General features: G+C 43.8%; 1 protein-coding gene across 1 annotated transcript in view; it reads right to left on the reverse strand.

Annotated features, from left to right (window-relative positions):
• The window catches only part of LOC122252376 (large ribosomal subunit protein uL18), a 14,481-nt gene extending 13,822 nt beyond the window's left edge, over positions 1–659 (reverse strand). The window contains exons 1-2 of the mRNA XM_086534782.1: positions 576–659; positions 117–465 (exon numbers count right to left, since the gene is read on the reverse strand). Coding sequence (XP_086390908.1) covers positions 117–465; positions 576–659 — 433 coding nt within the window. The remainder of the gene's footprint in view (positions 1–116; positions 466–575) is intronic.
• Positions 660–12,500: the final 11,841 nt, after the last annotated feature.

Here is a 12,500-nt window from a genome sequence, read left to right on the forward strand (position 1 = left end):
TGACCTTGACGGCCAAAGGCTTTTTGTTGCCCCTTATGGTCTGCCGTCGGGGCTTGGGTTCAGGTGGGGTAGGGAGAGGAGTTCAGCTCCGGTTGGAAGGGTGACCGGCTCCCTACCGCCGGCCGTCCTCTCCTTCAGAGCTGAGGCAGTCTGAGTCACAGCCCTCATGGTAGCCTGGGCCGTCTCCACAGACTCCTCACTGGATTTCCCCAGAGCAGCAGCTACTGCCACCACAGCCGCGGAGAGCGAGAGTGTCCGATCCTTCTCGTAAATGAGGAGGGGCTGATCTGCTCTTGGGAAGACCTTTGTGTTACTCTTCGGTCCTGGACTGGCCTTGCGGGTCTGACCTCTCGGTGTGTCCACTAGGGCTGGGAACTCCGTCTGATCATTCATGGGAGGTGGAGGCGTCTGCTTGCGAGGGGCATCCTCCCCCCTAGGAGCAAGGGGAGCCCTTTCACTTCTCGCCTGTCCCCGGGCATGGGTGCCTGGGGACAAAATCTGTATAAAATCTGACAGCTTTTTAGCGGCCTCTTGACATCTGAGTGCTGCTTCTTCCCTAATAGGACAGGCCAAACTCTAGGCGTGATGCCTCTTAGTATAGCTGGGCACTTGGGGGCGTGGTATCTCTGTGCCTCTCCTTGTGTGCTGCCTTGAAACATCGGTGTTGTGCGTCTTGTATTGTGTGAGAATGCAGTGGTTGTGGGTCCCAACGAAACAGCTAACAAGTGGAATCTTGATTTATTCTCCAAGGTGGACGACAGACGTGCGACGTGTTTACAAGATGGCTTTCCTCCTCTCCTCAGAGTGGGATGAATAATGTTGCCATACAATAGTGCATTGTAATGTGTAATAAATACGGACTAATATATGTATATAGATCACGTCTTGCTGCAGATGGCACACCTGGCAGTTGACCTGAAGGTGCCCAAGCCGCTGGCACTTGAAAAACCTGAGAGTGACTCTGTCATGTAAGCCCTGAGGCTGTAAGTGCCCCAGTTACCCAGGTCCAGGAAGCTGACGGGGTCTCCCTTCAAAGTGACCAGAACTTACCTAGACGGAGTGTCCTTTTCACAGACTTCGGTAAGCCTCAATGACCAGGGGATGTGAGGTGACTACGTAGGTGACTGGAAAGCCAAGTGCCACCATCTTGACTCTCCTGTCTTCGGGGGTGATTGCTGTGACGCTCACCTTCTTTCCACTAGCGAGCTCATTTTTTTTTTTACCCAGAGGAAAACTATCTAGATCTTTCCAGGTCGTCATTGTGGGACGTTCTGCTGGATCTCGACAGCCCGTAGCCATATTCAAGTCGGTGCTTGAGTCGTCAACGTGGGGATTGGCAGATTTATTAATGTAGTTTGTTGCCATATGAGAAGCACTCCGGTCACGCCCCAACTCACCATGTAGTCCAACAAGGAGAAGCTCAGCGTTCCAGACTATCCATTTAACAGCCACAGGGGTAACGAGAGAACCATACACAGCCACAACCTCACGCTGAAGGCCTATGCGATGCCGTCAAGGCCTGACCGCTTGACCCTCACCTAACCTAGAAGACCAGCCGATTTGCCAAACCGAGCCGGGATCAGGCCGCTCGACTTGCTAGAAGAAAGGGCCAGTGAGGCATGTTGCTAGCTGCAACATACATGTCGTCGCTCAACTCCAGGCCTCGCGTCTCCTAGCTCACAGGGATGCCACGCACGGTAAACATGCAGGCAGGTGAAATCCCTCTGGTGGGGAATCCTGGAGGTATGTGACCCCTTTAACGCCCCCCCCCCACCCCCAAGGGAACCGACCATCGACGAAGCCCCCCCAAGGGGAGGAAGAGGGGCCCCACCCATGACCAAACCCTCTGGGGAAAGACTTGCTACGTGTTAACCACTTCCTCTTCCACTTCCCACGCTAGATAAATAAAATACCTAAATAAATGAATAAATCCCCACTCCCAAGTCAACAAAATTTCCAGAGCCTATTCGATCTCAACATATTGGTCCGACCAATCAGGACCGCATTATCTCGGGCCATTGAATATTTACTCTATTAAAATCATGAATTGACTCATTGTCTCCATAGATTAATGATAAAATGACTCAACCCTATATATGTGGTTACCTTAGACTTTAGGTTGTCGTAAAACTCTCCCTTTGCCTTAGCGATTATAATTCTTTATCAATCGACAAGGAACATCTCCCGGGAGATGTAAATATCCTGACTCACTGAGATCTGTCGCTTGCCTACCTTGCGTGGGGCATTTCAGCAATGCTGGTTTGGCCTCATTGCACTTGGTATCAGATCCCCCGACTGGCGGGTACCTGTCTATTACTTCTGTCTTATGTACACTGGGACAAGTTTCACTCTCCAACATACCCCCGCACGAATCACTCAACTCTTTTGCTGATTGTTGAGGTGGGAACACGCAGCATAACCCCATGACTCCATACGCCCCTTCTTTAAGAAATGAGCCCAGAAGTCCATGATGACCTGTCAGTAATGGTCCTCTCATCAGGACCTCTTTCAGAATCCTGAGTAATACTCCTGTTCATCTTCCTTGGCGATTCGTTGGTTCTTTGACGTCATCACTGCCAACAGTCTTCTGACCGAACAAATCTTCAATAGTATCAAATTCGAACTAGATATCTTCGACCTTCTCCCCATTTCCTGGGTCTGGGAGGGTCTCGTACTGCTGTCAACTCATCTAGTGTAGGCTTTATATCCTCATGTTCTACTCTATGTCCAGAGGTCTACCTTGGAATGATTGGGGTTCTCTGGGTTCACACTGAGTCAACAACCTAAGGCCTCCCCCAACACGGAAAAGTATATATAAGAAAGGTATGATTGAGACTGAATATCTAAACACGCAAGAGATGTATTTGACGCGTTTCGACGGAGGTCTTTCTCAAAAATACATGTATTTTTGAGAAAGACCTCCTTCAGGTGTTTAGATATTCAGTCTCATTCATGCCTTTCTTCTACATTTGTCGCTATGAACTCTGTTCACGGAAAAGTATGTATCCGTGCTCTCTGTACACACGGCAATATTGTTGAGGATCAGATGCAATCCCTTTCATATTTAGGCCCTAAACTGTCCATTTATTAACCTTTGGAATTTTTTTTGGGCACTACATACTCCAAAGGAGTATGTAGTGACAAGGACGACTCAACTCTACGGTCTTCTGGTTAATTTTAGACTTATGATAAGACTCGTTTCCCCTTTTTACAAAAAAAAAAAAAAAAAAAAGGATTGGTGCATTCATGTATATGCCCCCGATCCATCTGGCCTTGAGTCTCAGCTTTAACAACAGCCTGAGCTCCACAGGGGATGGATCGGGGTAATACAAAGGTTCGATCTTAATCTTACTGTGTCTATCAAGTGCTCCGCTAAATCCATTCTCCTCAAAGGCTCTTCCTTATGCTCGATAGACTCTTCAAGTCCTTTCTGTTTCCCGCGTCCCTGTATCCATGAAGACTACCAAATACTCCTTTATTTTCGTCCATGACCTCATCTGAACTGGTTTGGCCTCCTTGGGAATTCTTCTCTCATTCCACAGGACCTTCGTCGAACCGGGTTTTCGGAATGACGGTTTCATTCAGGTTAAGGTGATTATTTACCAACTTTAGCATCATTGTTATTGTTAATATCATTACTGCAATGTCATCTTGTTACTCCGTAAATGAATGATTAAAAAGAGGCGCTTTCCTCTTCGTGAGTCACAGATATATTTGAGAGCCGAAGTAAGAAATTTATCTGAAAAAACTAATTGCGCCATTTTGGATTCGTATTATCGTGGATATTATTGTCATCGTTGATACTATTATCGTCATTATTATTGTTATTATTATAATTGTTACTGTCATTATTATAATCATTATTATTATCATTATTTTCCTTGTTATTATTATCATTTTTATAATTACGATAAAAATCATGAAAATTATAATAATAATGATAATGAGAATGAGATTGATAATGTTAATATCATTATTATTGTTAGTATTATTATCATCGCATTATTATTATTATTACTATTATCATTATCATTATTTTCATTATTTTTATTATCATTATTATTATCTTTGTTATTATCACCATCAATATCATTATCATCATTATCATTATCATTATTATTATCATTGTTATCATCATTATTATTGTTATCATCATTATTATCAGCACCATCATTATTATAACTATTATCACTATTATCATTATTATTATCATCATCATTGAAATATCATCATCATCGTTATTGTTATCATTATTGTAATGATAATAGGAGGAAAAAGAAGAAAACATGATAAATTGATGTGTATAAAGAAACGGACATCCGCTGAAACATCTCTATGGCTACTGTCAGACGAGCGGTTTTTGCCCGCTGGCGGTCAGGCCGCCTTTTCCATGTCACACGGGCGGGTCGGCCGCTACTAAACCGTTGCGGTTTACTAGCGGCCGACCCGCCCGTGTGACATGGTAAAGGCGGCTGCCGCTTCAGTTCAGACATGCCGTTGAGCGAAAGGATGTGTTTAAAAATGAGCTCGACATCCAAATGGTAGGACGCAGCTCTAATTGACTATAACTTTTCAGTACTCGACTAGTTGTCACGAACAGCCTTCTTCTTCTTTGGTTTCAGCAGCACTGGCGGCCGCGGCGGGTAATCCTCTCGTCGACATATCCAGGCGGGTGGCCGCGGCGGTTCAAGTGGGGAAATGCGTTCACACGCCGCGGTCAGGGGGTAGACCGCCCGTGTGACATCAGCCAGCGTTTTACATAGGAATCAATATAAACTCTTTCAAAAGCGGTTCCGCGGCGGCTGACCCGCCTTGCACCCGCGGCGGCCAACCCGCTCGTCTGACAGAGCCCTATGTCTTGGCTAAGTCGTGCCACTTACCCCCCCCCCCCCTCTCCGTGTATTTCTTTCTGGTCTTTTTTTTTCATAGATATTAGAGTTCGCCCTTTGGCATCATCCCTTTTGGGTGAGGTTGGGCGTCATCTCATCCCTCCTTCCTTTCTCCTCATAATCGATCATTCCCTCACTCTTCTCCCCTCTCATCCCTTTATGGTCATTTATCGTGTGTTGTCATTACTTCTTCTCCCCTTACTCATTATTGCTTCCCCTTGCTTCATTCCATTTCCCACATTTATAGCCCTTTCCCTCATTTATAGCCCTTTCCCTCATTTACAGCCCTTTCCCTCGTTTATAGCACTTTCCCTCGTTTATAGCCCTTTCCCTCATTTATAGCCTTTCCCTCATTTATAACCCTTTCCCTCATTTATAGCCTTTCCCTCATTTACAGCCCTTTCCCTCGTTTATAGCCCTTTCCCTCATTTATAACCCTTTCCCTCATTTATAGCCTTTCCCTCATTTATAGCCTTTCCCTCATTTATAGCCTTTTCCCTCGTTTATAGCCCTTTCCCTCATTTATAGCCTTTCCCTCATTTATAGCCTGAACTATTTATAGCTTTTCCTGTGTATAGCTTTCCCTCATTTATACCTTTCCTCATTTTATAGCTTTCCCTGTTTATAGCCAATCCTCATTTATAAGACTTTCCTCATTTTATAACCCTTTCTCCTTTTATAGGGGGGGGGGGAGATCTTCCTCATTTACAGCAATTTCCCTCGTTTATAGCCCTTTCCCTCATTTATAACCCTTTCCCTCATTTAAAGCCTTTCCCTCATTTAGTTTCCTCATTTATAGCCTTCCCTCATTTAAGCCCTTGCTCATTTATAGCCTTTTCCCTCATTCATAGCACTTTCCCTCATTTATAGCCTTTTCCCTCGTTTATAAGCTTTCCTATTTATAGACCTCTCATTTATAGCCTTTTCCCTCGTTTATAGCCCTTTCCCTCATTTATAACCCTTTCCCTCATTTATAGCCTTTCCCTCATTTATAGCCTTTCCCTCATTTATAGCCTTTCCCTCATTTATAACCCTTTCCCTCATTTATAGCCTTTCCCTCATTTACAGCCCTTTCCCTCGTTTATAGCCCTTTCCCTCATTTATAACCCTTTCCCTCATTTATAGCTTGCCCTCGTTATAGCTTTCTCATTTATAGCCCTTCCACATTACAGCCCTTTCCTCATTTATAGCCTTTTCCTCGTTTATAGCCTTTCCCTATTTATAAACCCTTTCCTATTTTAGCAACTTTCCTTATTTATAGCATTTCCTCATTTATAGCCTTTCCTGTATATAGCCTTTCCCTCATTTTATAAACTTTCTCGTTTATAGCCTTTCCCTTATTTATAACCCTTTCCCTCATTTATAGCCTTTCCCTCATTTATAGCCTTTTCCCTCATTCATAGCCTTTCCCTCATTTATAGCCTTTTCCCTCGTTTATAGCCCTTTCCCTCATTTATAGCCTTTTCCCTCGTTTATAGCCCTTTCCCTCATTTATAGCCTTTCCCTCATTTACAGCCCTTTCCCTCGTTTATATCCCTTTCCCTTATTTATAACCCTTTCCCTCATTTATAGCCTTTCCCTCATTTATAGCCTTTCCCTCGTTTATAGCCCTTTCCCTTATTTATAACCCTTTCCCTCATTTATAGCCTTTCCCTCATTTATAGCCTTTTCTGTTTATTATGCCCTTCTCATTATGCCTTTCCCTCATTTTATGCCTTTTCCTCGTTATAGCCTTTCTTATTTAAAACCCTTTCCCTCTTTTATAGCCTTTCCCTCATTTATAGCCTTTTCCCTCATTCATAGCCTTTCCCTCATTTACAGCCCTTTCCCTCGTTTATAGCCCTTTCCCTCATTTATAGCCTTTTCCCTCGTTTATAGCCCTTTCCCTCATTTATAGCTCTTCCCCTCGTTTATAGCCCTTTCCCTCATTTATAGCCTTTCCCTCATTTACAGCCCTTCCCCTCGTTTATAGCCTTTCCCTCATTTATAGCCTTTTCCCTCGTGTATAGCCCTTTCCCTCGTTTATAGCCCTTTCCCTCGTTTATTAGCCCTTCCCCTCATTTATAGCCTTTCCCTCATTTACAGCCCTTCCCCTCGTTTATAGCCTTTCCCTCATTTACAGCCCTTCCCCTCATTTATAGCCCTTTCCCTCATTTATAGCCTTTCCCTCATTTACAGCCCTTTCCCTCGTTTATAGCCCTTTCCCTCATTTATAGCCTTTCCCTCATTTATAGCCTTTCCTGTTTTATAGCACTTCCCTCATTATAGCCTATTCCCGCGTTTATAGCCTTTCCTGTAATTATAACTTTCCCTCATTCTATAGCTTTCCCTCATTATAGCTTTTCCCACATTAATAGCCTTCCCCTCATTTATAGCCTTTCCCTCATTTATAGCCTTTCCCTCATTTATAGCCTTTTCCCTCGTTTATAGCCCTTTCCCTCATTTATAGCCTTTCCCTCATTTATAGCCTTTTCCCTCGTTTATAGCCCTTTCCCTCATTTATAGCCTTTTCCATTTCAGCCTTTCCTCGTTTAATCCTTGCCCTTATTTATAACCTTTCTATTTATAGCCTTTCCCTCATTTATAGCCCTTCCCTCAATTACAGCCCTTTCCCTCATTTATAGCCTTTTCCCTCGTTTATAGCCTTTCCCTCATTTATAGCCTTTCCCTCATTTATAGCCTTTCCCTCATTTATAGCCTTTCCCTCATTTATAGCCTTTTCCCTCGTTTATAGCCCTTTCCCTCATTTATAGCCTTTCCCTCATTTATAGCCCTTTCCCTCATTTATAGCCCTTTCCCTCATTTATAGCCCTTCCCCTCGTTTATAGCCCTTTCCCTCATTTATAGCCTTTCCCTCATTTACAGCCCTTTCCCTCGTTTATAGCCCTTTCCCTCATTTATAGCCTTTTCCCTCGTTTATAGCCCTTTCCCTTATTTATAACCCTTTCCCTCATTTATAGCCTTTCCCTCATTTATAGCCTTTTCCCTCATTTATAACCCTTTCCCTCGTGTATACCCCTTTCCCTCATTTATAGCCCTTTCCCTTCTGTCTTGCCTTATTACTTTCCACTCATTTATTGCTTTACTCAGCCTTATTTTCGTAATTCCCTCTTACATGAACTCATTCCCTCATCTGCGAGTTTAGCTTCTCCCTCATTCGCTATAATCCCTTTTATCCCATCGATTTCCCCGCATTTTTTGCGATTGATTATTTCTTTATTTATTTTTCTCTCCTCGGTTATCATGGATCCTCTTGCCTCAGCCCTCTCCCCTCATCTATCTGTAATTAAATTTTTCATTATTCTCCCCTCATCTGTGGCTATGCTTGCCTCATTCTCCTCCTCTCAAAAATCGCGCATTCATATGATTTTTTTATATTTGTTTTTTATTTATTTTTTTTAATTTTATTTTTTTTTTTATTTATTTTTTGCACTTCATTCATTCTTCATCTTTTTGACACTTACTCATCACTTTTATCCATTTCCCTTCGTTTATCACAGTTTTTTCTTGTCTCGCTCTCCACTACTCTCCTCATTTACCACATTTTCACTCTTGCCTCACCCCTCTCCCCTCATTCATCGCAATTTCCCTATTGTCTCACTCCTATTCCCTCATTTACCGAAATTTCACTCTTGCCTCATCCCTTTTCCCTCCCTTATCGCAGTTTCACTCTTGCCTCACCCCTCTTCCCTCATTAATCTTAACAATCCTTTGCCGCACCCTCTACCCTCTTCACGCCACTTTCCTATTGTCTCACTACTATTCCCTCATTTACCGAAATTTACTTTGCTCACCCTTTTCCCTCCCTTATGCAGTTTCACTCTGCCTCACCCTCTTCCCTCATTCATCTTAACAATCCCTTTGTCCTCACCCTCTCTCCCTCATTTCATCGCAATCTCCCTATTGTCTCACTCCTATTCCCTCATTTACCGAAATTTCACTCTTGCCTCATCCCTTTTCCCTCCCTTATCGCAGTTTCACTCTTGCCTCACCCCTCTTCCCTCATTAATCTTAACAATCCCTCTTGCCTCACCCCTCTCCCCTCATTCATCGCAATTTCCCTATTGTCTCACTCCTATTCCCTCATTTACCGAAATTTCACTCTTGCCTCATCCCTTTTCCCTCACTTATCGCAGTTTCACTCTTGCCTCACCCCTCTTCCCTCATTAATCTTAACAATCCCTCTTGCCTCACTCCTCCCTCTCCAGCCTGGAAATATTTTTTGTTCAGTTGCGCAATGCACAACTGGAAGCTTCACATACAGCCAGTGTTTGAAAAGGACGCGCCCAGTAGGTTAGGGTATGGCATTCTGTGCAAATAGAAATTAAGCAGCAATTATATGTGTTCTTGGCGTACTTTGTGTTCTTTGGAGAACTTGGAAATAAAGTCTTATTTATTTCTAACTTACACACGTCAGTCATTTTTCGGCGAAAAAAGTGGTATATATTCTATACTGGACTCCTCTCCCCTCATTCATCTGAATCTTCTTCTCGTTTCACTCCTTTACCCTCATTCATTGCAATTCCTGTCTTGCCTTATTCTTCTCTCCTCGTTTATCTTGATTTTCCTTTTGCCTCACTACTCTCCCCTCATTCATCGTAATTCCCCATTTGCCTCATTCCTATCCCCTCGTTTTTCTTATCCATCGCAATCATTATTGTCTTGTTCATTCAATTATCATAATTCTTCGTAACTCCCCCTATTTTCCTCTTGTCTCCCTCCTCTTCCCTCATTCATGGTAATTCCCCTCTTGCCTCGTTCCTCTCCCCTCTTTATCCTGATCTCCCTCTTGCCTCACTCCTCTCCCATTCAATATTCATCGCAATTATTATTCTCCTGTTCGATCATTTCTCGTAATTCTTCGTAATTCCGCCCATTTTCCTCTTGGCTCCCTCCTCTGCCCTCCCTCCTCGTAATTTCCCTCTCGCCTCCCTCCGCTCCCCTCACTCCGTCGCCGCTGCGCTTGGCGATCGTCACTCGCTCCGCGCAGGTCCAGTCGCTCACCATCATAACAAACATGACGGCGGAAGGCGGAGCACCGCGCCCTCGACTTTACTATTTATGATGCTCTAATTCCTACAAGGACTCGTCTAGGACATCGGGGACACCACGAGCCAGGTAGATAAAGAAGGTGTGAGGATTGGGGAGAGGGAGAGAAGGCGAGGAGAGTGGAAAGAAGGGAAGAAGAGAAGTGGGAAAGTTATTGATGTGGGCGTTTGCTGGATCGAAGGAAGGGAGAGAGAGAGAGAGAGAGAGGATAAAAGTGAACAGAAGGAGACGGAGAGGAGGGCATGCTTATTTCCTTTCGTGTTTTCATTTTATTATTCGTACGAGTTTGTGTCTCGGTGGAAGAAAGAGGGAGAGAGAGATTGGACGATAGATAAGATAATGGGAAGAGGAAATGACAAGAAGCTGTCAAAAAAGTCGAGACGTAATATTCCTTCTTTTCCAGTGTTCTCTTTTCTCCCTTTTCTTCTCCGGCGAGAAAGGTGAAGCGAAGGACCGGAATTTTGATAAGGGTAATAGCGAAGATCAATGCATGGATGAAGAAATTACTTAATGAGAAAAATAACCAGAATCTTACGTTTTTTAAGCATATCAGATGTCACCCTTTATTTAGTTTTCTATTTCTGAAACATAGGAGAGTGTCAGGGTCTAGAAATTGAGTATAGTTTCACTTTGTTGGGTCGGAAATAAAGGGATCATTCATGTTCATATTATGATAGTAATTTATTCGGAATATGTCTGTGTCAAATGTTTGGAAGATAAATATGTGTAGTGACAGAAAAGATTACAGTAATAGCCATAAACCATATATGAAAGAAAACAATTAGTTGGAGAAATTGAACCACAGAAATATGATGTCAAGCCATAGCTGCTTATCAAAGTCAGCAATTATATGCTTGGCACAGATAAGTCCTCCGCTCTTTATACTAGAGCAAAGACGAACAAACTTCCTTGTATGCTTTTGAGTTAGTCGACCTCCTTGATGATTTGTCTCCAAATAAAGATCCAGTCGAGGCTCTGTTTTTCCTGAATATCAATGGGAGTGATCTGTTGGCCGTAGTTGAAGTGTGCGGAGCTCTGGCGTCATTTAATGCAGTCCTATCCTATACAATTACTATTCCATTTTCTCATATTTTAGAGAATACATTTCTTCTTTGTTGTTGTCTGTTAAAGAGAATACATGGATCATGGATAAAAATTATTTGCTGTGATCTGTGACGGAAAGCCTACCATCTGAAGATCACCCCACTGACATGTTACAGCAAAGGCCAACAGATCTACACCACCTAGATTCTTGCAAGATAGAGCAAGCAGTGGTTCCTCATTTAACAAAATATAAATTGCAAGGAAGGTCTACAAAATATGTCCTTCCAAGAAGAGACATGGTTGGTGTCTGTTAGTCTTACTAGAGTGCCGTGCGCTGCTTGTGTCATATCTGTTGGTGGACACACAGGTGGACTTACAAAGTTTTACAAACATCTAATGGGACTTTAAGTATTTCCTTATTATTATTATTATTTTTTTTATACATATTTCTTTCATTGCATCTTCCCTGTGATTTGTGTTTTAAAAGTGAAATGAATTTTTAAGTACCTTATGCTGGAGCAAGTTGATTTGGTCTAAAAGGTGTCTAAAGAATGTCAGTAGTAAGAGAGGGTGGGGGAGAGGGAAAGGGTGAGGATGAGGGTGGGGGTGGGGGTGAGGGTGAGGGTAAGGGTAAGGGTAAGGGTAAGGGTGAGGGTAAGGGTAAGGGTAAGGGTGAGGGTAAGGGTAAGGGTGAGGGTAAGGGTGAGGGTAAGGGTAAGGGTAAGGGTGAGGGAAAGGGTGAGGATGAGGGTGGGGGTGGGGGTGAGGGTGAGGGTAAGGGTAAGGGTAAGGGTGAGGGTAAGGGTAAGGGTGAGGGTGAGGGTGAGGGTGAGGGTGAGGGTGAGGGTGAGGGTGAGGGTGAGGGTAAGGGTGAGGGTAAGGGTAAAGGTAAGGTTAAAGGTGAGGGTGGGGGTAAGGGTGAGGGAAAGGGTAAGGGTGAGGATAAGGGTAAGGGTAAGGATAAGGATAAGGGTGAGGGTAAGAGTAAAGGTGAGGGTAATGGTGAGGGTGAGGGTAAGAGTAAGGGTGAGGGTGAGGGTAAGGGTAAGGGTAAGGTAGGGTAAGGAGTGGAAGGGTAAGGGTAGGGTGAGGTTGAGGTAAGGGTAAGGGTAAGGTGTGTGTAGGTAAGGGTAAGGTAAGGGTATGGGTAAGGGTGAGGATGAGGGTGAGGGTGAGTGTGAGGGTAAGGGTAAGGTTGAGGGAGGGTAAGGATAAGGGTGAGGATAAGGTAAGTAAGGGATGGTTTTACAAGGTTAAGGGTAAGGGCAAGAGGGTAAGGGTAAGGGTAAGGTGAGAGTAAGGGTGAGGGTCAGGGCAAGGTAAGGGTAAGGTAAAGGGTTGAGGGTTTGAGTAAGGGTAATTAAGGGGAAGGGGGGAGGGGGAGGGGGAGGATGAGGGTAAGGTGGAGGGTGAGGATGAGGGTGAGGTGGAAGTGTGGGTAAGGGTGAGGATAAGAGTAAGGGTGATGAAGGTAAGAGGTGAGGGGGTGTTATGTACGATGTGGGTGAATATGAAAGG

The sequence above is a fragment of the Penaeus japonicus genome, unplaced genomic scaffold, assembly GCF_977035675.1.
Source record: "Penaeus japonicus unplaced genomic scaffold, GWHDUDI00000001_assembly GWHDUDI00000042, whole genome shotgun sequence".
NCBI lineage: Eukaryota > Metazoa > Arthropoda > Malacostraca > Decapoda > Penaeidae > Penaeus > Penaeus japonicus.